Source organism: Manacus vitellinus, unplaced genomic scaffold, assembly GCF_001715985.3.
Source record: "Manacus vitellinus isolate BGI_N305 unplaced genomic scaffold, ASM171598v3 scaffold_20_pilon, whole genome shotgun sequence".
NCBI classification, from domain to species: domain Eukaryota; kingdom Metazoa; phylum Chordata; class Aves; order Passeriformes; family Pipridae; genus Manacus; species Manacus vitellinus.
Window position 1 is genome coordinate 4,750,670 of NW_021939471.1, and position 26,112 is coordinate 4,776,781.

General features: G+C 39.5%; 1 protein-coding gene across 2 annotated transcripts in view; it reads left to right on the forward strand.

The window, feature by feature from the left end:
- The window catches only part of GLS (glutaminase), a 63,410-nt gene extending 38,112 nt beyond the window's left edge, over positions 1-25,298 (forward strand). Inside the window, exons 12-18 of one of the 2 annotated variants that reach the window (XM_018071709.2) lie at positions 1,276-1,452; positions 2,521-2,652; positions 3,990-4,082; positions 24,022-24,083; positions 24,348-24,424; positions 24,580-24,643; positions 24,967-25,298. In XM_018071709.2, the coding sequence (XP_017927198.1) occupies positions 1,276-1,452; positions 2,521-2,652; positions 3,990-4,082; positions 24,022-24,083; positions 24,348-24,424; positions 24,580-24,643; positions 24,967-25,123 (762 nt within the window). In that variant the 3' untranslated portion in view covers positions 25,124-25,298. Of the gene's footprint in view, positions 1-1,275; positions 1,453-2,520; positions 2,653-3,989; positions 4,083-4,895; positions 8,084-24,021; positions 24,084-24,347; positions 24,425-24,579; positions 24,644-24,966 lie in introns of those variants that run through there. The other variant, XM_025895014.2, reaches the window with a different exon arrangement.
- Positions 25,299-26,112: the final 814 nt, after the last annotated feature.

The window sequence follows — 26,112 nt, forward strand, 5'->3', positions numbered from 1 at the left end:
TGATTGTGTGTCATCCTCTCTGTTTCCCTTGAAAAGTCCCAGAAAGGGTAGCTCATACACGAGCGGCATTTCTGTTTTCTTGTTATGGTACAAGACTAGCTTTCCAACACTCAGATTCTACTTAAAAGTCTAGTTATTTCTTTCTTTGGGTTTTCTGTAATGCTCCTTCATCCCTTGTGTAACTGGGAACTTTCTGAACAGGAATAAACTTATTTGTTTATTATCTCTGTAAAGTGAGGATGGATTATTCTCAGTTTAGAGAAACAAGGTACAAAATGCAGGTGCTTAAACTGAGAACCTAGAAAGAATTTTCTTTTTTCAAAGTAGGTGATATTATGTAATACTTCATATGTTTAAAACACAGTTGCCATTTTAGATGCGTCTCTGACAATCTCTTGATTTGCAACTCCAGTTGATTGGACTAGGATGTATTGAGTTTGGCACCCGGAAAATAAGAATTCCAGGTAGTAACTACTCATGCAAACGTGGCTTAGGTAACTTCATGAAGTATCATGTAATGACTGTTTGGCAAAAGCAAGAATACGAGCATTAGTTTGTTTACTTTTTTAGAGCAGCATTTCAGCTTCAGGTTGAAACCAACTTATCTTTTGGTTTCTGCAGAAATGAGGCAGCATCAGGTGATGGCATCATATCACATTTCCTGATGTGTCACCAAAGTATGTATAGTCTGTACTGAAGCAGGGATCCTGGGAAAAACTATTGTGTGGTTGTATCATTACTATATAAAAAAGCATATATGAGAAAGGTGAAATAAGGCTGCATCAGCAGGAAGTGCTGGCATTAAGACTTGCATGTGCTAGAATTTGCAGCTTTAAAATGTACTTCTAATAATGTGTGGGATCTTCTAAGGCTTTTAAAAAAAAAAACCCACACAAAATGAGCTCAAATTGAAAAAAACAGTCGTTCTGTGGCTTTGACATTTAAGCAGATGCAAAATACTGAGATTGTTTTACAGACCTCGTCCTCTCAAAGGAACATAAGGGGGGGTGGGGGGAGGAATCAAGCAGAGACACTAACCCATAAAAATACTGTCCCAAACTTTTGAGAGGGCTTACAGACACTGTCGCTGGGATCTTTGTAGTAGAAAGATTCAGACTGTATTAATTGATGCTTTTAGTGTCATCTGTAACAAATGTTATGCTGCAGGTGATTTTGAGATGTTATTTGTGTAGAGACATATTGTTGATCCTGCAGTAGTTGGCATTACTGTGCTAGAAGTATCAGTGCTTATAATCTCTATTTCTTTTTCATAAGCTTTGCTCAATAGAAGTAACATGTGAATCAGCAAGTGTGATGGCAGCAACTCTGGCTAACGGTGGCTTTTGCCCAATCACTGGTGAAAGAGTACTGAGTCCTGAAGCAGTCCGGAATACCTTGAGCTTAATGCATTCCTGTGGCATGTATGACTTTTCAGGGCAGTTTGCCTTCCATGTAAGTAGTTTTCAGATATTAATTATAGCTGACCAGGAAGATAAATCTCTGCAACTGTTTTCCGTGTTCCAGGAATTGTTTAGAAAGTGAGCACACCAAAAGGGAGAATCTCACCTAGGGTTCATGGCACGACTAATATCACATACCTTATTATAGCATTCTGCCACTTCACAATTGGGAATCCTTTTCGTGTCAAAACATAAATACTCTTCACTAGGAAGGGCTGTTCATGGGAGAAACAGGTCATGATGCAGGTGTAACTGAAAACATAACTGAAGAAATCCTGCTACATGGGAGTAAAAGGTAGCAGAAAGCATTTGCAGACAGTTGGCTTTTTCTTCACTAACTCAGGCTCATAAATTGTCCTTACATGTTGTAAAAGTGTCTGTCACACAGAGCACATGTACCACCTTTCTGTTTTCCAGCAGTATGTTCCTTACATGTAAGTATTTCAAGATGGACTGTACCTTATTTGTGCTCTCAGCGTTTTGTTTTGTTTCCTTCATCCATGTAAAACTGATTATGATGCTTTGTGTGACCTGAAAGTTACTGCTTAGAGAGCTACAAGGATGTTAATTCCTATTGGAAAAAAAGTAATGCCTTTGTCCAGATTGTAAATAAGTAGGTTATTGTGTGATTTCATAGACAGACTCTTCAGTTTTCTTGTGGTTTTGGTTTTTACCTTTTCCAGTCAAGATTTTAAAAAATTTATACGGCTTTGTGCTACTACATCGTTGCAAGCTGTTCATGACAGATACACTTGTGCACCACTGCTTAGTCATAATTGCTTTTTTATAATAGATTTAAATTATCCTTTTTCACTGTATTACTGACTCACTGTATTCCTGACAGCAAATAGTTTTATGATTGTGTACCTTGGATTGCCACAACTTTGCTTCAGGTTATTGTCTGTCTAAAAAGAGAGAAGTAATAATGCTTTCCCAGCTTAAAGTGCTTTCCAGATCCATGTTTTATAAATACTGCATAATAATCTTCAGTAAAATGGTGATGCATTGTGTTATAATAGTGAAGAATGTTTGCAGAGGCCAGTAATTCTCTATTCTATAGGTTGGTCTTCCTGCAAAATCTGGAGTTGCTGGTGGGATTCTTCTGGTTGTTCCTAATGTCATGGGGTTGATGTGCTGGTCACCTCCTTTGGACAAGATGGGCAACAGTGTTAAAGGAATTCACTTTTGTCATGTAAGCTGCATTGTCTTTGGGGTTTTTTGTGTTTTTTTTTTCCTTTTGCAGCTGATGTTTACTGAGCTTCAGTTAGCATAGCTGAGGTCTAAGTGAATTAAATAGTGATTTGTGATTCTTCCCTACATAGCAAGTTTCATCTGGTTCAAGGCTGGAAGTCCAAGAATACACATTTGCGTTTTAGTAATAAATAGCACTTGAATTCAGTGACCATTAAGGAAATATGATGCCAAAAACACTAGAGAAATCTATTGTGGAAAAGCTTTGAAAAGGAACAGTTCATGAAGTAATGAAAATGTTGGTCTCTTATATACTGTATTAGAAGCTGTAGAGCTCTATAGACTTTTTCCCCTCTCCTGTCATAAAGTGAACAATTTGCAAAACACTGCAAATGCAGCTCTTATTTCTTTGCAATAAAAGAAGAAGGCTGTAATGAAATATTGCCATTCTGATGTATTTTTAAACTGATTTTTGTAAACCATCTGACATAAAAGATGTCTTTATAGATCAGACCCAGCTGTTGGGCAAGCTCTTCCTAGCTTCATCTCTTGCCAGTGAAAAGGCTGTGGATAGTCTGTTGATAGCAGCATTAGAAGCAGGAGAGATTTTGTCGAGTACTATGTAATGATTAATAAAGATGTTTTGTGGGAGAGGAGAATGTGAAAAATGTTTTCTTCCTTGTTTCTTTTCTCCTGAAAAGTACCTTGTAGTACCAATTATGTAATTATAAATGGGAGGTTGAGCAGCAGTTAAAACTTTTCATGCTTCTATTTATCTAACATTCAAACAAATTAACTATAAAATCATAGAACAACAGGATTTACTGCATTTATGTGTGTGGTAATGAGACCTAAAAACTGATTCATGATCATGGTGTACAAGTAACGTGAATGTAACATTCACTTTTAAAAATAGAACAGCATAGCCAAGTTTTGTAATTATAACCTTTCGTGCTGTAATTCAAACTGAATTAGAATCCATTATGTCATGTTTTCTTGTTTCACCCTTTTGATTGAAGTTTGATGTACTAGACTAGCCCAGGCTATTCTTTCTGTTCCTGAAGTGTTCTGTACAGCTGGAATAGAAAGGTATTAAAATAGATATTTTGCAAATTGTTACTTGTTTAAGAAGGAGTTTTAAGGTGTTATTAGAACTTTACAGTGTAATTATGTTACGTTCAAAGGGCCCTATGGACATTGATACTGATTTATTAAATAAACTTATTGCTGGCTTAAGTTGCTAGGATATGATGTAAAACATTAGTAGTAGTATTGTTATCTCATATGCACTTGGCTATCATATGCAGATAATAATGAATATTCTCTAAATATTTACAGGATCTGGTTTCTTTGTGCAATTTCCATAACTACGATAATTTGAGACACTTTGCAAAAAAGCTTGATCCTCGCAGAGAAGGTGGTGATCAGCGGGTAAGTTGATGTCTGTGTTTAGTGAGTATTGCTAGTAGACATCAGAGGAAATACGGGAAGTTCTTCTCTAAATACAAAACTGCTCAATGACATGTGTTGCATCAAAGCTTTCAGATGATCTAGTTAGTTTACATTATTAGTGGACACTTACCTGGGTGGACCACACCGTCACAGGGTTTCATGTAGCAGAATTTCATATTAGATTTGTTACTCCATTTCATGCAGTTCATCTCCCCTGCTAGATTTAGTAGATGATATCTGATCTAAGAGTTTTACTGTACTGGTTGCCTTTAATAAAGACTTGACCAGCTGGTGGGCTTAACCTTTCTGTTCTGTGCTGCAATGCATGAGATCTGTGTTTAGCTGTACTTTTCATGGGGATATCTCTGAGACCACATGTCTTGCTGAGAGTTGCATAGGCAGTGAATTCAGGTGTGAATAGTCCTGTAGACAAGAGCCTGTTACTTAGAAGCAGCAAAAGCAATATCTGGGAATGGACTGAAAAGATAAAAGTGTGAGGGTGCTTGAGGTAAGGAAAACTTCTTTGTTTTCATTACCATTAATGTTTTGACTAAGGCATGAAGATTTCAGTAGGAGAAGATGCAGTAGAATGATTTTTAAAGTGCTTCGATATGCATGTATACATCTAAAAATTACCAGGTTTGAATTTGAATTTTTTATAACTGGAAAAGAGAAAATAGCAGTTTATGTGAAGAGCTGAAAAACTTGAGTCTATTAGCATTGACTGCAAGAATGGATTTTTTTTTTCCTTCAAATACACTAATAAATAATGTATGTTGCTTGAACAACTAGCATTCCTTTGGACCAATGGACTATGAGAATCTCCAGCAAGAACTTGCTTTAAAAGAAACAGTGTGGAAAAAAGTGTCACCTGAATCAAACGAGGACATCTCCAGAACCATAGTGTATAGAATGGAAGGTCGGGGAGAGCAGAACTAAACGAATGGGTTCTAGTTTCATTAAATTCTTCATTTTACAAACCCTCAAGCATCTCTAGATTTAACTTGGATTTGAATATTGTTTGCCTGGTGTTCCATTTATATATATATTTTGTGTAAATTCTGTATGCTATACCAAAAAGACTGTCAAAGTTCAAGGGCGGGGTGGGGAAAAAGCATATGCAAACAACAAACCCAAAGCTGTTAACTGACTTTTGTAGTTACTTAGAACACATTTAGTTAAAAAAAAAAAAGGTAAATCTTACTGTTTTCAAAGATATACCATTTCTGTGTATATCTGTTTATTTTTGTTTATATCTCAGAATTTTGAGTAAATGAGCTGTAGAGCTAAGCAAGAACTTACGTGTCCTCTGAGAAGGGTCAGCATGTAAAGATAGGAGAATATGAATTAAAATATAAAATAGTGTCAGCAAAATACAGCAAATTCCTGAATCTCTAAATAATTGTATATTAAGTGGAGATAGGTTCTGAGTCATGTTATTATCATATCCTTTCTTTTTTAATGTGAGCTTTCAAATTGCTTTGAATGGAAATGGACCCTTTGCATATGCCATGCTAGTGAAGATTATTTTTCTCTTTTAATCAGACCATTAATAATTATTGATGCCAATATTTAAATAAAAAGAGCAAAAATGGCTGGGGAGGAGTGGGAGAAGCGGGGAGGAGGAGGAAAAAACCTGTCTTATTTGCAAGTTAACTAACAAAGCAGAAAGATTTCTGACCCAACTGTTCTCTAGCTGCTTGTGCTGCCAGCTGGTAGTTATGACTCAGAAGTCTGCCTTACTAATAGTGCAGTGCTCCACCCTGGAGAGGAATGTAAGCAATCTGGGGTTTAGAGTGCTAACTAACTGAGCAGTGAGCAGGAAATATGTTCAGAGTAGAGCAGATAGGTAGATCTTATTAAAACTGTTTACGATTAACTTACTTTTCAACCATTAATATGTGCCCATGTTCACATATGAAGATGAGAGGTTTCAATTTACTTACACATGAGCAAATTCTTAAAAAGTTATCATTAATTGATATCTTTTTCAAATGATTTTGAGTTTGCAGCTCTGTCAGTTTGCTGAAGAACAGGACTTGCATTTTTCTACAGACAAGAGCATCTGTCAAGCTGCATCATTTGATAATTTGAGTATCTTTAGTAGGGTGTAGCTTAAAATGATATATTTAAGCTTCAGATAGGCTCTGTAGGCAATGCTGGACAGAGGTCAAAGATTTGCTAAATTCTTGACACTTGTAGGTATTAGATTCTTAATGATGCTAAAAATCTTAGAAAACTATTCTCTGTATCACTTTTATAAGTTTGCAAATAATCTGATACATCCCATCCCCATTACACATCATGCAGAGTCCAAGTTTATAAAACTGCAGAAAACTTGTCCAAGCAATGATAAATGGTATTAACTGATTGAGGATTTTAAGAGGCAATGACATACAATTCCTTCACCTCTTCTCACCTTCCCCTCTCCCTCTCCCTTTTTAGTTTATCTAAAACTCCAAGGTGTGTTCATATGTGAGTTTTGCTAAAAGGAGAGTTCAATTTTTCCTGCCCCTCTTTTGACCCATCTAGATGTTTATGAGTTTAGGAAGATGCATAAGGCAAAGTTGATATTCTCTGAAAAAGCAAGCTCCTCTTAATTGCTCTGTTTAGGTATTGTTATTTTGCATAAACTTTTGGAAAAAAAAACTGACGAAACCCTGAATAATCTTCATTTAGCAATATATTGTAAAAGGATAGGCTCCCTGTCTTTGAAGCCTGGGATGAAAAGTGTTTAAGCAATTTTCAGTGAATTTGAAGCCCTACTGGGATGAAGAGGTAGATCTGTGGTGCAGATGTCAGTAATAAGTGTCAGTCATAAATTGCTGAATAAGAATTATTTTATAATCTTATCACTGATGATAAGGTTAAGTTTGTCAGTGCTTATCCTGAAAATAAAGTGAGTAAAGGCAAAGTCTTGTATTATTAAAATCTCACCCATTTGAGGATTTTACAGTAAACTAGTAGATACAGAGACATAACAAGTATTCAGATCCTGCAGAACTACATGTCCTTACCTGAAATACCCTCAGTTGCAAGAGGGAATGTAATGTGTCTGTGCTGCTAATGAAAAGTATTTACAATGATGACGTTGCTGGTTAAATTACTGATTTAATTAAAAATGAAAAATACATGATGCAGGATTTGCTTGATCTGACTCTACCCATCTGGATTTTAGTACTGTTTGAAGCCACTTCATGTGGTTGAAGATGGAAGATTTTTCCATCTGGGTTTCAACTTGAAAATAAAAAGTTTTACCCTATTTATGTTTGTCAGTTAAATACAGAATTTGTGGTAGAGTCAAGTCCTGCGTGGGAAATAGAAAAATAAAGAAACTACTAGATCTTTAATATGCATAATAAGAATATTTAGGGTACAGCTTAAACAATCTTTATATATTTATATATATATTACAGTTCTGTAATATATGCTTTTGAAGCCTGTCTCAGAATTGAAGGCAGCCTCTAGCTAGGAGGAGAATCTCAGGAGGAGATTCCTTTGAACCAATTATTTTGTAACTTGCCTACACTTGTAGTTTCTTGTCCTGGCCTGCCATGTCTGCAGATGGCTCTTTTTCATGGCAGGGTGCCTGGAGGCCAGAGTTAGGTCTGCCCTGATGACTTACCCCACCTACATTGGGTCTGGTGAGCGGGTCCCAAAGGATGGGTGATAGAGGCTGGTCATTCCATGTGTGAAGTCTGCAACGGTTTTAGTGTTCACCTGTGCTACAGTAATAGCAATTCTTGATATTCAAGCATTTTAGCTGTTTGTTTGTTTTTCTTTGTCAGCATCATTAACATTTCATTAGAAATGTAAATGCTTTTTAAAGTTTTATTTTAGCATTTGTGTTGTACCTTTTGACTCAGTTGTTAAGTTACCTGTCTCGTTTTCCATTTTTCATTTGCATTGTATGTTATTTATGTATCTTGATTTCCAGCATGCTTATTTTTGTATTGTTTAATAAATTTATTTTAAGCTGATTTTTATTGTATTTTTTTTCTCTCAATTGAGAACACGTTTTTGAAGTTGAAGTTGAGATAGCAAGCACTCCATTCTTAAAAAGATTTTGGGAAAGTAGGTGGAATAAGCAGATTTAGTTAAACCAGTCATTGAAAACCTTCCTTAGGTTTCTTAAATATTTTGTACAGTAATCTAATTATTTTTTCTCTTTGAACTGTTATCTTAGAGAGTTGAAGCAAAAGTCAAAGAAGCCAAACTTTCTCACTGTGACTTTTTTAATAAAAAAGTCCTGGTGCAGTAGAATATCAGCATCACTGTGTATTTGTCTGGTTTTGAAGATACAGATTCAGTCACTTGGAAAATATGTGGCTAATGGTACTAGTGCCAGGGTAGTAACTGCTGATCCTGAGCATTATGAGGGGAAAAATACAGAATAATAATCACATGTAGCAAGGAAGGTGGTCCAAACCCCACATTGTTTTAGTAGTGATAGTGGGGTCTGCCTATACTGAGGACGACCATAATTATTAATTTAGCTTTTCTGTAGACTGGATTATAACATGAAATAATATAAAAATATCCCATATCAAAAGAGTTTATTCTGTAGAAGTCATAAAGATGATAAAAGGTAGAAGAGTAGTACATACGAAGAGAGAGCCACTGGTGATTTACCGTGGAATTATTTTGGCTCTTACATTTTGGTTTTCATTGTGTATTTGTGTCAGAAGACCAGTGGGTGGGTAGATGAATAAAAAGGCAATGAATTCAGAAGAGGGTGGGTGGGAGGGGGGATGGCATATGTTGTTTTTTCATTTGTCTTATAGCTCTTGGTCTTGATACATACATGTCATTGATGCACAGTAGTTAGCTGTGAACAGAGCAATTAATTATGAACTTCATAATTTATGTATGATGTTTTAGTATCCTAAATGTTATTTGTAGGCTTTTAGTGTTTGGGGTTTTTTTTTAAATTTAAAAAATATTTCTGTAGTTTTCTGAAGGGAGTCCTGGAGCAGTTATTGCAGTGAAAGAAGAATAGACTTGTTTCAGTAGAGTTCTTATTGGGATGACTAAATACACCTAATAATTTGCCTTCGTTGCAGAGTCTAATTGAGCATGAGTGTTGCAAGTGTCTCTGGTAGTTTCAGGGATGGCAGGAGGCTTTAAATCAGGTAGAAATCTAACTAAAGCCTTATTATTTTTTTATCATGCCAGTATCTTGTCTGTTCCACACTTCTTGTCCAGTCTAGAAAGTGTGTGACTAACTAGTGTGTGTAACGACGTGCTTGGGTCATGCACGGCCCCATTTTCTTTCAGGAATTTATGTCCTAGTATGTTGAATAATTTAAATAGTCTAAATTATTAAAATACCTACCTTGAATCAAGCGTGGATTCCGACTTGCCATTTGCTCCCTCTAGAGAATATTGCATACGAAATAGAAATGCCCTGTTTCCTTTTGGTTTTCATGCAAGGAGGAGGTAATTTTTATTATCAGCATCTTAATACTGCTTTATGCAGACTTTTGGCATCACTTGGACACTTAGCATTTAAAAGTTTTTGCGAGACTTAAGAGTGGCACAGCTCTGCACGTGGTCCAGCTGCTTCTGGAAATGCAGGTGCATTTCTTCTCTGTGTAGCAGGGGTGTGTGATGGTTACGTCTGAGGCTGCAGTTTAACTAAAACCTAGGAGATAGAGTTCAGACTGGCAGAAGTGTGGTGGGGACACACTTGTTGGCTGTTTTGTTTATTGTTTTTCTGATTTTTTTTTTTTTACCAGTTTAAGTAATTGAAACAGAACTTAATTCAGGCAGTGAAGAAGGGATGCTTGACTTAGTTAACTGGACCAGGCAGATTTTTAAAAGGACAAGATAGGCGTGTTCACACGTGGGGAGAATAATAGACGCTTTGACACCTTGGCACTAAGGCTGATCAGGAAACAAGGTTGAAGGAAGGACAAGGGGAAAAGGAAGTAATTCTAGAATGCTTTTCTGCTCTCAAAAATGTTCCAGCCAGCCCTACGTTGGTGTATTTCATGTACTGAGCAGGCATGTGGGGGAGTGTATCTGCTGTAAGGTCCCGCTTCCTGTTTTAGCTGCTGCTCTGCTCCAGTTCTGACCCAGCTGGCCTGGCACATAGCTGTGCCTTCATGTCTTTTTACAAAATTCGTGTGCACACTGTAAATTGGAAATTTATGTTCCTGCTGTATCTTTTTTCTTAACTCAGGTCAGTTTTACTTATTGGGGTGCAGCCACCATAACCCATCTGTATGAAGTGCAGGGGATTCCGCAAGGTTGCAGAGCTTGGAAGGGATTCCTGGGGGTCTTACAGTCCAGCCTCCTGCTCAAAGAACGATCCACTGTCACATGGTGTTGCTCAGGGGCTTTGTCAGTCAAGTTTTGAAAACCTCCAGTGACTAGGTTTCTGTAATCTGAATGCTTTAACACTGTAATTGAAGAATTTTTTCCTAACCTACAGTTGGAATTTTCCCTTTCTGTCTCTTCACAGAGCATGATGAACTTACCATCATGCTGTAATCTGTTGGCCTCTAGGGAGTCCTAGAAGTGGCATAGGTAAAACTGGCTTTTTGTCAGCCATAACCAACATTTTCAGTTCCTGTTGTATTTTCCCCCTGCATTCTAAATATTTTTTTCATTTTATCATTGAAAATAAAGTTGTTTAAGGATTTGAAAAGACCATATTCCCTCTATTTTTCTATTGAAGCCTATCAGGCTAAACGCCAGCATGGAAGTATGTTATTTGCTGAAGGATGGCATGTTACTGTTAGGACCCCTTGTGATCAGAGCACTTATCCAAACAATGAACTGAGAACACAAGTGGAGTGATAGGAAGAGATAATATTGCTCACTTCCTGTTGATGTCATTCACCAGCCCAGCTTTTTCCTTGAGGCAGGCAACTTTATTGTTTTTTCAGGAATTACTCATTCAATATCTGGGTTTTTCTGACTGATAGACCTGGTTTTGGTTTTATGTGTAGTTTTGGCTTTCTGAATGGGAAGTGCATTTCACACGTCTTTTAAAGGACTTGTCTTTTAAAGTTCTCCAACGTGTAATTATTACAAGTCAAATAATTAAGATGCAATCTTGGTCTGAGAATAAAGTCTTCTGATTAAATGTGTTTAAAAAAGAAATCCCACTCTTGTTATTGCAGAACAGGATTAAGAATTATGATTGAGGACATAGAGAAATGGACTAAAACAGCTGAGTACATTTTGTTCCATATACCAAGGCTGATGGGGAATAATACCTGTTTGCAGGGTTTGGAGATAAAAGCATGGATGTGGAAGATTTGTTTAAGCTACTAAATATTTCCAATACAAGGAAAACTGAATACACAACCTAGAAATTAGAAAAAGATTTATAGAAACTTGATCCTAGTAGTTTAAAACAATCCTTCCCAATTAGAGTAGAGTACAGATTTCTGGTAAGAGTTCCCCATTCTTCTTTCAGCTGGTAGGTTGGAATCAGTCTGTTGCTAGTGCACTTGCCCTAAATATCTTCTGAGAACAGAGTCCTTTATTTTGGAAATAATTCCAGTTCCAAGTTCTGTATTGAAGAGTAAACTGTCATCCATAAATTGGGAAGTACCTACAGCCTGGGAAGCCAGAGCATGACTCCACTCTGCTCTGTTGTGTGGATATCAGTCCTGTCAATAGGTCCTTGAAAAGGCAGACATCCTTTTGTCCTGTCTGCTTAACACAGCTAGGTCACTAAAGCACCCATCAGCATTCCACTTTATTCATGTGACTGTCGTTGATCCCAGTCCTTTGGTCCCAAATCTTGCAGTGTTAGTAATGTCTGTATCCACTACTTCAAAGGCTCTTGTTTTTTTCCTGCATCCAGAACCAATGGCTCAGCATTCATTCCACTTGTTAAGGTTTCTGTATATATCCCCCATGCTTTTTGTTGCAGAACTGTTAGCAGGGGGTTAGTCTTTGAAAGGACTGAGCAGGAACTACTAAAGTCTGTATTGTGAGATTCCTGTAATAGTTTACTGCAGGAATTGTTATTTTACCATTTTGTAGCTTCAAGTCATCGTAATTCACTGACAAAACATTTCATTGCTGATGAGGAATGCTGAAAAAGTTTGACAGCAGAGTAAGTTAAAGTCTTTGAGAGGGTAATTTTTATTCATAACTTTGTTCCTGTCCTGTCCAAAGAATCATTTGTGTACTTCCCACCAAACTACTGATGGCAAACACATACCACCCAGAACAGAAACTTTGCCTAGTCTTCATCTTCTGGCTTGGAGGGTGGAAGTCTTTATGGTTTAAATCTTTCACTTGATCTACTGAATTGTTTGTTGAAATAATTAATCCACCTACCATTCCTTTGTCATACCGTTAATGGCCAAATGCAACTCTAACACCCTTGGTCATCAGGACAGGAGCCAGGTCGGATTTTTCTATAACTCCCTCTTGTTAAATTATGGTTCTCTGGAACTGCCTGGTTCACTATCATTCCCTATTGCTGTTTTAACCTGGTTTTCTTCATTAGGTGTTAAAAAAATTTACTTGCTAGCTCAATTTGTGAGTTTATAAATGTCCTTGAAAGGGTGGGGGTTTTTTTTTGTTAAAAAATAGTATGTGGAATCAGCCAACTTTAGGTCTTAAGTCTAGTGAAAGATGATTGAATTTTTGCTTGATATTTTGAGGGTCTTTTCAGTGATGTGCTTAATTCTGTTGTCTCCAAAAGTAAGAAGTGTGTTAATTCATTGATACCAGAAGAAATTGGAAACAGCAGGTGGAACCAAGCATGGTCATGCTCATTGTAAACTAGTCAAGGCAGTTTTGGTACTTAATTTTCTCTCCTCTTCCCAGTATTTGTACCTTCTGAAATCAACACAATCATCCCCAAAACACAGGGTTGGGGATGGGTATGTCTGTACCAACATGGGTATCAAGCAAAGGATAAGGCATCTGTCAGTACTTGTTAGTGAGTAGCACTTGAGATTAGCTCCTCTTTTTCCAGGCTTGTCTGTTTGTCCAGGCACATGTGCATGGGGAGGGAAACTCTCCAGTCACTACATCATCCTCTGAGTGCTGGGGAAGCTTCAGCATTAGGTGCTTTCAGGCCTAAAAGCTGAAGATGGTCTGTGAGCTGTTCAGGGGTGTCTGTGACATCAGTATTGGTTGTGTCCATCCTAGTACCTGTTCTTGACACTTTGTACCAGGAATTTTCTTTCAACTACAGCAGTGTGTGTTCCTGAGGTCCTGTAATCTAATACTGATGGAGTCAATGACTCTGAATCTTGAGCTCTGACTTGTGTAGGGGTTTTTTTTCTGTGTACCCCTTGAACCAATTCATCTTTAATGGTGGTTTTATGTGCTAGAAAGGGGAAAGGCAAAACCAGTAATGCACTGCTTCCCACAACATTTTGGGCTGTCCTGCTTCTGATGATGGTACTGGAAAGGAGGAACTGCCCCATGTGCACACCCTGTTATGATACTATTTTCTAGTAAAATTCAGTTTGAATGCCCTGATTCTTGTGGGGAGAGGCTTGTATGAAAGGATTCAACTGCACTTTGCTTTGTGTGACGCACTCTCCACGTCTGTAGATCAAGTTCTGGAGTTGGGATTGGTGAAGGATTGTTTCTTCTGCCTCCGTCAGGGGAGGCGGGGGTGGGAGTGGGGGAGTTCAGGAACTTGGCTGGCCAAAATAGCCTCAGCTCACCCCATGGGGTTTGCACATCTCGGGAGTGGAATAGATGGGCATGATCTTTCTGAAAGAATCTCAGTTACTCAAGGTAAGTAGATGTTTCACCTATTCTAGTAAACATTTTGTTTAGTTACTTTTAATTCATCTTAATGAAATAGTTTTATCTGTAATTTAAACTGCATGGGTTTACTAATACTTTTAGAATTAATCAATAGTCAGAACTGTAAATAATAAGGCATTGCAAGTTCCCAGTGTTTGTTGCCATGAAACCAGGTCTCTGCTTCCGTCGCTTGCTGTCGTCAAGGCCGTTTTTGTCAGTGCCATTGTTACCATCTTTCAGGCACTTGAGCAAAACCAAACATTGTATGAAGCAGACTGTTACTTATGGATCCACAAGCTGGATTTGAAATAGGGATTGTTTTAGACTTCGTTTACAAGACACTGAATCTCATTTAGCGTTTAAAAATTAGAATAATTCAGTGTAATCATCTCTGAGCATTCACTGGCTGAATTAATTGTGGAACTGAGCTCAGCACTGTCTGTGACTCTTGATGTGTTCTGTATGAGTCAAAGGATATTTTTGTACTCTTGAAGAGTTTGCACCTCCTACCTGTTAGTTAATATAGGATTAATTAGCCTTTTCACAAGTAGACAGATTTTGTTTTGAGGAACACCAACCTCTTTCCAAAAATTTTATGTCCACTTGGTGGCCATCTTATGAGCAAGAAATTGGTGTTGGAAGAGGTGAATTCTGGTTTAGTCTGTCTTTCATGGCTCCAAATGTGATCAGAGGAAAAGTACCTTTTGTTTACAGTTACTGCTTCCTGTGTCCTTAAGCTTTTAAAATTTTATTCAAAATAGTACATTAATAGAGCAGGGGAAAAAAGAACAAACAGTTATGGTGTTGTGCTAGTTTGTGGCAAGTATCATTTTTAGATGACAAAAAAAGGACTTCAGGCAGAGATGGGCAAAGAAGTGCAGTTTACTGAAACATGTGATATCAATACTCTTACTTGCAATTTTGAGTGGCATAATCTAGTACTTTAAACATTTTGACTTATCTCCAAAAGGTTTGAATAAGAGGGAGATACGAATGGTAGAAATCCATTTGAAGCCAGTGGCTGAGTAGGGGAAGAGGGGAACAAACCATCTCTACTTGACCTTCCATCCAGGAAGGCTGCAATTCTCCTTTGGCAGCTTTAACCTGTATGTTTTCCAGGAAAGCAGATTGACAGTTCTTCTTAGGTTGAAGGAAGGGGTTTATGACTTCTGTTTTTCCTGGTGTCAAGAGAAATCTTTGGTGTATGTATTTGGTTTAATTAAATACTTCTTACATTCATGCACAGCTTCTGTGACAAGTACCAAGACTGAGCTACTGGTACAGGCTTGTTTGGATGCTTACTGAACCTAGTGAAAACTCTTTGCTCTGTTTTTGGATTTTAAACAGACACTTTTAGGACCACCCAAAATTTTTTTTGTCAGTATGTACCAGGCAGTTAAAAAATGTAGGAAGTCAGAAGGAGAAAATTACTAACTTTATGCTAAAAGATTAAATTTGGATTTGAAAATGTTAATCGTTGAATTGCAATAAGATGCTTAAAAGCCTACTGGGATTTTGTCCAGCTTTTAAAAAAAAAGATAAAAATAATAACTAACTGGTTTACCAGAGGGTTTTGCAGCTATAGCAGTACAGTTGATTTAGAGCTGCTTTAGGTATGGAAATACAGCCTCTTGTGTGGCTGCAGTCTAGACATCACTCATGGGAGAAGCAGCTTTTGGTTGTATGCATGGGTTGTGTTTGAACATGGCTGCTGGAAACTCTAAGGAGTAATAAATAAGTGTTTTGTGAGTCTTGTTAGTTTTCTATCAACAGCACAAGCTATATGAATAAATACTGTGCAAACAGCATTTCAAGTTAATTCTACCAGGGAAACTCCAAAAATAAACTCTGTGGTAGCAGCTAGGAAAGTCACTTGTGGCAGCTTTGAGTCCAAAAATAAACACTGCACCCACAGCTCGTGAAACTAAAGGAGCTGGGTATGGTCCTTTGTCCCCAGCTGTGAAGAGGACCTTGCACCATCTTGAGGAAGAGAGGGGATAGTCAGAGGGTTAGAAAATGGGCTGGGGAAAAATATTGACAAAATCTTGTTTCCTGTGTTAGTTTCAAAACACAGAAGAGTAAATATTGACAGATTCTAAAGTTATTTTTGCACTTTCTTCAAATTACATGAGGAAACAAGGATAGATGGTGCAGAAGATAGGGTAAAGAGAGGGGAAAAGTCTTGGAAGAATAAATGAAAGTTTTGTGGAACAGCTAGCCTTGTTTGTATTTTCAAAAATGTCAGTGTTTTAATGTGTGTAAGTATATGTATTAATTTTTGGATGTATCTTATTATTATTCATAGTATAATGGGAACAAAGACCTTCCCAAAGAATTCTAACTTTATATTATGATCGTGTGTTCATTTGAAGTCAGGGGAAGAGGCTCTGTCGGAGGCAGTCGGTGTTGGGTTGCTGTAGAGATATGTGGGATCAGATATCACTCTTACTGAAGCTGAGAGCCTCTTGCATGCTTCAGGAAATTATTTAGATAAATTATCTGTTCTTATGTAACTTAGTTTTCTGTAGAATACTGTAATGTTGAGGCTTAATCTAGAGACTGAGTGCCTTTAAGGATTACCTATCCCTAGAAATATTCATGGGCAGAACCTGACCAGCAAGCTCTGAGGCTGCTTCAGAGCCAGCCCTCACCTAAGTGGACACTTAAACTAGTCAGGGGGTCTTTTGGTGAAGAAGACACAGCACTTAAGTCCAGGAGTTGCATCCTGACAGGCTGCTGGCACTGGAGTGGGGCAGGCAGGTCAGGTCCAGGCTGTGCTTGGAGGTTTCTGCGTGAGGGGTGTTAGGTGTGCTCTGCTCGAGCTCTGGCACTGTGGCCATCGAAATACCACTTCCAACTCCTCACATACCCTGGATTTTAGAGATCTGTGTGTGCCAGACTGAACACCAGCAGTTCTAAAAGCTGTATGAATTTCAGCCTGTGGATAGAGCAATACCTATGTGCTTTTCACAAATCCATATTATTTTGGTTGGGTATTTGTTTACAAGTCAGTCTTAGTTTTTACTTTTAAAAGTAAATGCTTCACTTCCCCTTGGGTAATAGCTTTCACTTTATTTCATGGGAAACAAAGCAGGAGCTCAATTGCAAAAACAGACTTCTGACTGAGATTTCTTTCCCTAAAAAGTACAACTTGCCTTCGTATTGAATCATGGTATTTTAAAAGAAAACTGTGACAATCTCTTTTAGGCTTGGGAGAGAGCAGTTTCCAGTTTATTGCAAATTAAATGTAAATACAAAAATGGCTAATTTGTAAAATAAGTGGCCCTGTCTAGTGTCTGAAGGTACAGACATTTGCATCCTCTCTCGGATTCATCCCTGGTTTATCTTTGTCCTTTTACGGGCTGCTTATATTCTGTGTTTAATTTCAAAGTTAAGCTTCAAAATTCATTTTGAGCAGGTTTGAGGGTTTTCTCTTTTGTTTTCCAGTTTGATTTTAAAACCTTGCATCCAGGGAAAAAGCTGTCTAAAGGCTGTGTTTCAAGCATAGTTGAGTTACAAGTTCAGTGTGTAAAAACTGGATGACTAAATTGTTTACTTTGTGCTCTAGATTTACTTTTCCTGGGTTTTGTAGGTCAGCGTTGCAGTTTCGGAATATATACTGGTGTCTTATATTTCAGGATTTTTTTTTCCATGGATAAAATAAGCATCTAAAAACCAGCAGTTCTTCTGGAGAGCAGGAGGAGTGATTGCTTTTTGCTGCATACCCCGATGACCCTCATCAGCTTTAGGAAAAGCAGCAGCTGAAGAGCGCTACTGTGAAGTTGAATTTCTGTTGATTCAGGAGCTTTTATGGCTTTGTGCTTGTGGCTCACGTAAACTCTTTGCTCCTGCTGTCCTTGTTAGTGCTTGGCCACTTGCAGAGGCCTCTGGAGTAGGCAGAGTTTGGAGTAGCCGGTCTCTTTCCGCTGTGAAGCGTTAATCCCCGTTCACTAGACGAGTGCTCACCTTGGACAGCTTAGCAGTCTATTTTTTGAGTTTCCGAGTTAATCCTGCGCTGAGCCGGATTAGCCGTGCTGTGTGCTCTGAACAATGGGTGCAAAGCTGAGCTCATGGGCAGTGGCTGCCGCTGGCCATGGGGTCCCTGGGGCCGCCTGGCCCCCGGGCCTTGGCTCATGTGCTCCCTGTGTCAGTATGGCCCCGCCGTCTAACGGGGTGGGTGGCCTTCAGCAGGGTGAGGAGGGAATGTGTGGGACATCGCTGAACCCTTTGGCGCTCGTCGTCCTCCCGCTTGTAACAGTGTGCTACCAGGATCTGCAGTTTGGAACTATCATCTGACAGACTTTTGGTATAAATAGGGAATTGGGCTGTGTCACCCTTGCTGTGCGTGCAGGTGCCCCAGGAAGGCAGCCAGGATGTCGTGCGTGCAGATTAGCCGTGCTTGGCGTGAGTGGGTGGTGGTGGTGTGGATAAGTCAGGTCACTTCCAGACAAGCCCTGCTGATTGTCCTGCTGTGCTCTGTGCTGGCCAAGAGCTGCAGGACTTCATTCCCATTGCCATGCAGCTCTCCTGCAGCTGGGAGGATTTGTCAGGAGGCTGGGTGTCATGTTCCCATGGCCCTGCTTACCTGGGACCCACACTGGGATCCCAGTGCATCAGGCCTTGGGGTTGGGTGACAGTCAGATTTCATTGGGGAAGTCCTGAGCTGCAAGAGCTGAAGTTTATATCCCAAACTGTCTCTATACCTCTGTGCTGTGCAGGGGAACATTTAAAACTTTGTTCTTCAAGCCAGTTGGCCAGGAGGGCAGGGTTCCCAAAGGGAAATGTTGCGTCCCAGTTTAAGCACAGAAAATGGGATGTGAGAGAAGAGTGTGCTGCTCATTTTCTCTCAACTAGCTCTACTCTCTTTTTTTTAACTCCTTTTGTTGTATTTGAAGGTCTCCTGTCAGCACACTCAATCTGGTGCATAGTAAAGTTCAGATATGGTAAAGTTCCTGAGAAACAATATGCATTTAAACCCTTTTTTTCCTCAATATTTTTAACATCTCTGAAGGCTAGCCTGTGACGTCATCCCTAAATATCATGGAAAGAGCACTGGAAAGTTTAGGGGAGTTTGTTTATTTATCCTTGTTTGTATTGCCTTGAGCAGCACTATTATAAACTATTGGGCTTGACTGTATTGCTCAGCCACCTGGAGAAACAGTAAAGCTGTAAGTAATATTTTTTTAGAATGTAAATTCTGTTATGTTTTCAAAGAAATTGGAGGGGGAGATGTTCTCAGGAAGCAGGACAGAGTAGGAAATTAAAATCCTGATTCAGTGACCTTTTTAGCTAAGAGCTTCTCATGGAATTAATCCAGCTTTGAGCTAAATTAATTTTTTCTAAAGGATTTGTTTTCCGTGCATGCACAGCTGTTTGGCTTTTCTCTTCTGACCCAAGTGCAGTGCAGAGCAGAGGCTCTCCCTGCCATGCTGGAGGTGCTGCAGCAGTAGCAGAAAGGGACAGAGCCCTGTAGTGATGGGGACATGCAGGCAGGACAGAGCATAGAGTTAGTACGGTCAGCTGCTTGGGTTTGGTTCCCACTTGAGCTTTGGTTGTTTTATATTAATGCTGAAGCGTGAGAGCCAGTGGGCAGAAGGTGTCAGGTCACTCTCCTGTCATGAGACTGTAGCAGTTAATTTCCATCTCTGGGCCTCGTTTTTCCATCTGAGTGCCAAAAATGATGTCAGAGTTCTCTCTGTGAGGTGTTTGGAGTGGTCTTCTGTTGATGGAATTAGAGCCAGGCAGTGATAGACACACTTTTCTTCACTAAAAAATAAAATCCTCTAAACCCAGTCTGTGTAAAGAGGGAATTGATTCCATCTCAGTCTTGTACAGTCATTTGCTATTAGCCATCATGAGACCATTTAAATAAGTCTGGATTTGGGTGTGCAGCTCAAGTAGGAAAGATTGTTGTTACAAATGCTCCACCAAGGCAATTTGCATGTTCCAGCTAAGCCTTTCAGGTCGAGTAGATGTGTTGAAATTTCACTTGCAGTGACTTCAGCATATTAACACTGAAATTAAACTTTTTTTTTATTAGATTTTTCAAGTTGGTACACTGAGAAATTGAAAAACAAGAGAAAAACTCTCATGTCTTGCCCAAGTCCTTTGACAGTGCACTTGCTGTGTGCTGGGCATGTGCTCCCTGAAAGGCAGAGGCAGGCAGCCCTTGTTCTTCTCTGTTCCTGTGTGGTCAGTTCACATCTTAGCACTGCTTGAAGGAGACTTCTTTGAAACTTTTAACATATCCAGGCTTAGGAGGTATTTAAAATAACTGTAATATGAAGCTTTGGACTAGGAGTCATGCTAACACTGAGTTTCCCTTTGCAGCTTTCAGTGCCGTAGAACACTCTGTTTGTGCTTTTGGGGTTTTGGGTTGGTGCTTTTTTTTTCTTTGCCTTTTGGTCCCCTGTGTTTATCTGAAGTGTCTGGTGCAGCGGTGTGACTTCCTGCCACTCTGAACTCTGGGTATTTCCTTCCTTTACCTTGGCCTCGGTGTAGTTCTTGAGCAACAACAGTCTTGATTTTTCTTTCTTGTGCTATGCCTGTCCTCACCCACAGACTGGCAGGACTGTTGGCTGGAAAGGACCTCTGGAGGTGGGGGTCATTTGGTCACCTCCAATGTGAAGCAGGACTTGAATCCTCCATAACTTCATCCACCTGAGTCCAAGACCTCTAACACCTACTAACCTGAAGGTGAAAAAACGAGGTGTGTTTCTGATCTTTAGCATTGAATGATACAAGTATTCCTGAGGAACCTTTCTGTGCTGGTTTTGCTGCCTGGATAACCAGGACTATATCCAGCACTGAGGAAAGAGTGTTGTGCAGAAGAGGGTTTTGTTGTAGCTGAGTGAGCAGTGCTCTGTGCTGATGGCATGATGAGAAGAAAACTGCCAAGTTCCTCTGCTTCAGTGCATGTGGGTTTTCTCTCCCATTTGACAGAAGGTGGAACAGTTTCCACTCTTGGTTTGATCCTGCCATACAGCTGTATGGTAATGTGTGATCCAGCTCATATATAGCAGAGGGACTCCATCCCTTCTCATTTTATTAAATTTTCATAGTTATGGAATTATGTGCAGTAGGAAAAGGTAGTTTCATGGCTGTTGGGTTGAAGGTAGTAAACTTTCTGTTTCCAAACATTAGGAAAAATTGTGTTCACCAGTGCAGTTATAGAAGCACCAGCACTGAATGTGGATCATGAGGATCGTGAGCCACTTGGTGAGAAACTCACTCACAGTCTCTAAACACTTAAATTAGTTGCTTTTTGCCCTACCTAGTTTGAATGGACACAGCTCATCTGTCATCTTCACTGGTTTTTTTCTCCCCTACTGTTAAACCTCCCAAAATCTTATGTTTGCCACTCCCACTTTAGAGTTTATTTTGGTTCTTGATTTTTTTGCAATGGACCTCTTATTTCAGGCTAGTACTGTGTGAGTTTGGGGGTAAAGAATCTGTACTTGACTTTATGGCAGCTTAAGTGAGATTCTGCACAGATACAAAGCTTCTGGCAGCAAGTGCTGTTCACATAGTAATTTTTTCTCAGTGTAAATGATGGCCTCTTACATGATGATTTAGTATATATCCTTCTTGGATTAATACTCTCTTGAAAACTAAGACCCTTAAGGTGCTCATGGAAATGGTATATTCTTACTTTGAATTCAAAATGTATTTTGTGTTTGCAGATTTCTAAATTTTATTGAGTTAACTTTTCTTTGTGTGTGAACCCAGTAAAACTTCTGTTGTTTATGGATGCCTTTTGAACAATTTCATTTGTTCATTAACAAATTTTCACTTCATAAAATTTGTTAACTTTTTGGCCTGGGCTATGCTGCTGGTAGAGTGGGGTTCAGTTACGGAATCAAGGTGTGTTTTGTTGCTAGTAAATCCAATTCTTCCATAAAATCATTGAAGTCTTTCTAGAAGCAGGAGTGATGGTAGCCCCAAAGGGATTGTTTCAGCTATGATGGCTACATTTTGCTTTTTTTTCTCAGCTTGAGCTCATTTTTGACCAGTTTCGGATAATTACTCGACTAGTAATTGTCCTGCTGAATTTGTTGGTTTTCTCCTGTTTTTTGTATCCTGTTACTTTTGCTGTTGTACAGGGAGCAGCCGTGTTTCTTCTCAGTTTTACTTCTTCTGAACTAAATAAGCAGATATTTTTTTTCTATGTGTCTGGATTTGTATTTCTTTGTTTTGATATGTTAAGAAGTTTAGATGCATAATAATGCAGCCTTGGATTTTACACACTATATCTTAAAAAAGGAGCAGCTTTAACCTCTCCCAGAGGTTGCTGAGAGACCTGGCCTAAGATGACTGTGTTAGAAAACCTCAGAAACCTCCAAATTACATTTTGTCACATCATTATAGAAAATGGCTTCTTAGCAAAATGCTCAGCTGAATCCAGAGGGATTCTGGGCCCTGGCTGCACTTGGAAGGTTTTTTGAAAAATGGAATGTGTGTTATTTTTATGTTATTGCTTTATTACACATTTGCATTTCCCAGAAACATCAAGAAGCCCAGCCAAAATGGTCAGCTACCTCTGAAATGGTTTTTATGAAAGACAAGAGTGTCCTTTGGTCATCCTAGATCCTGAAAAGGGAGAGTATTCAGCACCTGCAGGACCTGAAACGTGGGAGTGCAGCCAGCCTGGTCTGCCTGCAGGGCCCCAGCAACAGAGCAGTGCTCAGCTTCTCCCTCCCTGAGGAAAACGCCTGAATCATCTTGATGAAATGTAGAGATTATGCAACCAAATTGCCCTTTCACACCTGTGTTTAAATACAGTTTGCAGCCCAGTGACTGTAAAAGATGTGCATTCTTTTGGGAGATTTTGGTACTTAGGTATGGCTGTGCTGTTTGCTATGGAAAGCCCAATGAGACTGTGGTTGGGTGCCCTGAGCTGGACTTGCTGGTGCAAGTCTGTGTATCTGTGACAGCTACAAGATCACCCCAGGAAGGTAGAAACGCCGTAACCCTGCGGGGCAGTGGCTCATTCCCGTGGTCCTGCAACCCTGATGCTGAGCCAGGGCTGGAGAGGAGGCAAGCCCAGCCATGGGGCAGCTGGGGGAGCTGCCTGTGGGGTGGGTGGGCTCATAATGCAAGCTAAAAAGGAGCTGCAGTAGTTTGTGGGTACTGGAGTGAGGATGGCTCTGTGTCCCCTTTGTATTTCCATCCTGGCCTTTGCGCCACCTTCTCCCTATAGTTGGGTCTCTCTTTGCGTCAGTGCATATTTGAGGTGTAAAAAACAACAAGCAATTCCACAAGTGTGGTTTATAAGAGGCACAGATGTTGGCTCATCTGTGGCCTTGTGAAAATATGCCAGTGTTCTTGCGGGAATCTGTGGGAGACTTGCTTGTGGGTGGGGATTTTTTTGTTTTGTTTGTTTCTCCTCCTTGTTGTAGAAGGTCAATGCAGCATCGGTTTCCTCCTTTATCTCTGTTTTTGGCTGGTGGCAGCGGCAGAGCTTTGTAGACTCAAAAAGCAAAAGCAGCATTTAGAAATTTTACTGGAAATTACTGATAAACAGTGGCTAGAAGTGGCTGTATCAGTTCATGAAAGAAGCTGATGTGGGACACTTGAAACGATCTAGCTTGTCATTTTTGGCTCTTGTTAAAACTTGTGGAGTTGTTATAGCCAGGACACATTTTTAATGTGCATGGGGCAAGGTTGGTGTAGCCTGACAGTATTGTTTCTTCTCTTCTGCTAACACAGATTTGTCCTGGCACTAGGAATCTTTGCAGTTAATAAAAAAAAAAATAAAAAAATCTTACTTTTCCAGAATGAGTTGGTCTTATGAGGAGTTCATGGTTTTATGAATTGTTAAAGTGATACTGTTTGTGCAATTGAATACTTGGTGTCATTGGGCAATCAAAGAGAGAAATACGGTTTGTCCATCCAGCAAGCTCATATTTTTTACCACAGTACAGCAGAAATGCATGTTTTATAGTTCTTTTACTGTCTTTAATGACTTCAGCCTTAGAAAGACAGACCTTACAGTACTGGTAGCGAAGCAAGCTGGAGTGAATTTTTCCAGTGTTTTATGCTGTACTGCAAAATGTGGCCAAGCCAGGGGGTACAATGAGCAAGTTTCTTAAGCACTGAACCAGCTGGCCACACTGGGCTTTTCTGGGTTTCCTTTTTGAGGAAAGAAGATCAATAAACTGGACTTCATCTCTCTTTATAGGTGAAGTCTGTGATAAATCTGCTGTTTGCTGCCTACACAGGGGATGTGTCTGCACTCCGGAGGTAAAAATCAGTGGGGGTCTGGGAACAGGAATGCTGCTTGTTTGGTTCCTGCTGTTGTTTATTTATGAACATACACATGCACTGCTTCTGTGTTGGGGACATTGAGCTGCATGAGCTAGAGATTGAATATGTTCACCCAAAACTCAACCGAAAGACCCAAACCTAACCATCAAAGAGGTACCCTCAGCAGAGGGATGTTGTTCCATGCTAGTTTTGTAACTTGCTTCAATTATGTAAGACTTTTCTCTGTAATCTTTTTTTAAGATTTGCTCTGTCAGGAATGGATATGGAGCAAAGAGACTATGACTCACGGACAGCCCTGCATGTGGCAGCTGCAGAAGGTAATGTCTCCTCACATGTCATTTGCTCTCTCTGTCAGTGGGAGGTGGTCAGCTTGCTTTAGAGTATCTTTGCTCTCTCTGTGCATACCTGCTTTTGTCTGTATATACGTGGGTGTATATAAGTACATATATTCACAAACCTGCTTTTCTTATAGGACATGTAGATGTTGTTAAGTTTCTACTGGAAGCATGCAAAGTGAATCCTTTCCCCAAAGACAGGTGAGTGGTTTTATTGCTGTTTTGGGGGAAAGATGCTCCAATAGCGTCTCCATACTCTCTGAGTGAGGTGTCTGTCAAATAAGAGTGAAATGTATTGATCCAGTCCGCTGAAGCAAAAGGAACCAGGTCCTTTTTTGTAGGTTCTGCAGAGCAAGCAGGAATAAAAAATTATGCTCAGCTTAATGAAGTAATTCCACAGTTACTGAACTGAGTGTGGTCTGTGTGCTGAATTACCAGCACAGCATGTAAAGAACTAGATTTTTGGTGCTTTCGGCTCTGTGCTTCACATGCTGGTCTTAAAAATACTGTGTTGCTTCTTGTAGGTGGAATAACACTCCTATGGATGAAGCTTTACATTTCGGACACCATGATGTTTTTAAAATTCTCCAAGAATATCAGGTCCAATACACGCCATCAGAGGATTCCAACAATGGGAAGGAGAACCGAACGGTTCATAAAAATCTGGATGGCTTACTATAATCATCTTCAGCTAGATCCTAAGAATCAAATCACTTACCTATTTAATTGTGGTATACATAAGTAATGAAGAGCGTGTGTGTTTCTATCTGATAGTGGTATATATTTTACAGAAGTCTCTGTTACTTCAGTGTTACGTTACAGGAGTTTCTATACGCACAGGACAAATCCAATCTCTTCAAAAGAAACAAAACCAACTAAGAATCTCCCTCCATAATGTGAGCAATATTACCTCATGCTGCATATAATTGATGTATAAAAATATTTAGCTGTTGTTGGCTTTACTGTGCACTACTTAATTTATTTTTGTGTTCTATGTAAACTCTAGTCTGTGGTCAGGAATTTTTTTGCTGAATTTTTTTTTTCTCTAGCCCTCTGTTTCCAGTATGGCCAAGGTGAGCCAGAGGACTGTCAGGTATGAGCGTCAGTGAGGTTTTTTGAAAGCTGAAGATGCTGATGTAGATTTAGGCTGGGTGTGTTAAGTAAGGACCTGCACTTATCTTTTGGAAAAAATAGAAAAAACCTGTTTCCACACAACCTTGTTTACATAATATAAATATCACAGAGTATATAGGTGACAATTGTCAATGGTCTAGGCTTGTTCTTAGAGGTAGTCTTGTCAGGGAATGTGTTTAAAGGTTTGTTTGACCAAATGGCGTAGGGGAATGTGACTTGTAACACTGGTGTGTAGTGGGGTTTTTGTTTGGAAGCGTTTCTTTCGGTTCCCTTTGTCTTGCCTCCCTCCTCTCTCTCCATGTTCAGCTGCTAAAGTACTTCCCTGTGACTGGGGAAAGCGGGTGCTTCCACTCCGTGCAGGTGTTCCTTGCAGGTCTATTTGCACTACAGCAAGCCTTGGCAAGCCTCAAACCCCCTCTGGGGCTGGCAGGTGGTGTCCTGGGTGGGTGCACCAGGAGCCAGTGAGGGGAATGGAAGTACAGGAAAGACAAAGAACTAAACCAAATACTACATGTAACTCTGAACTAATTTAGGCT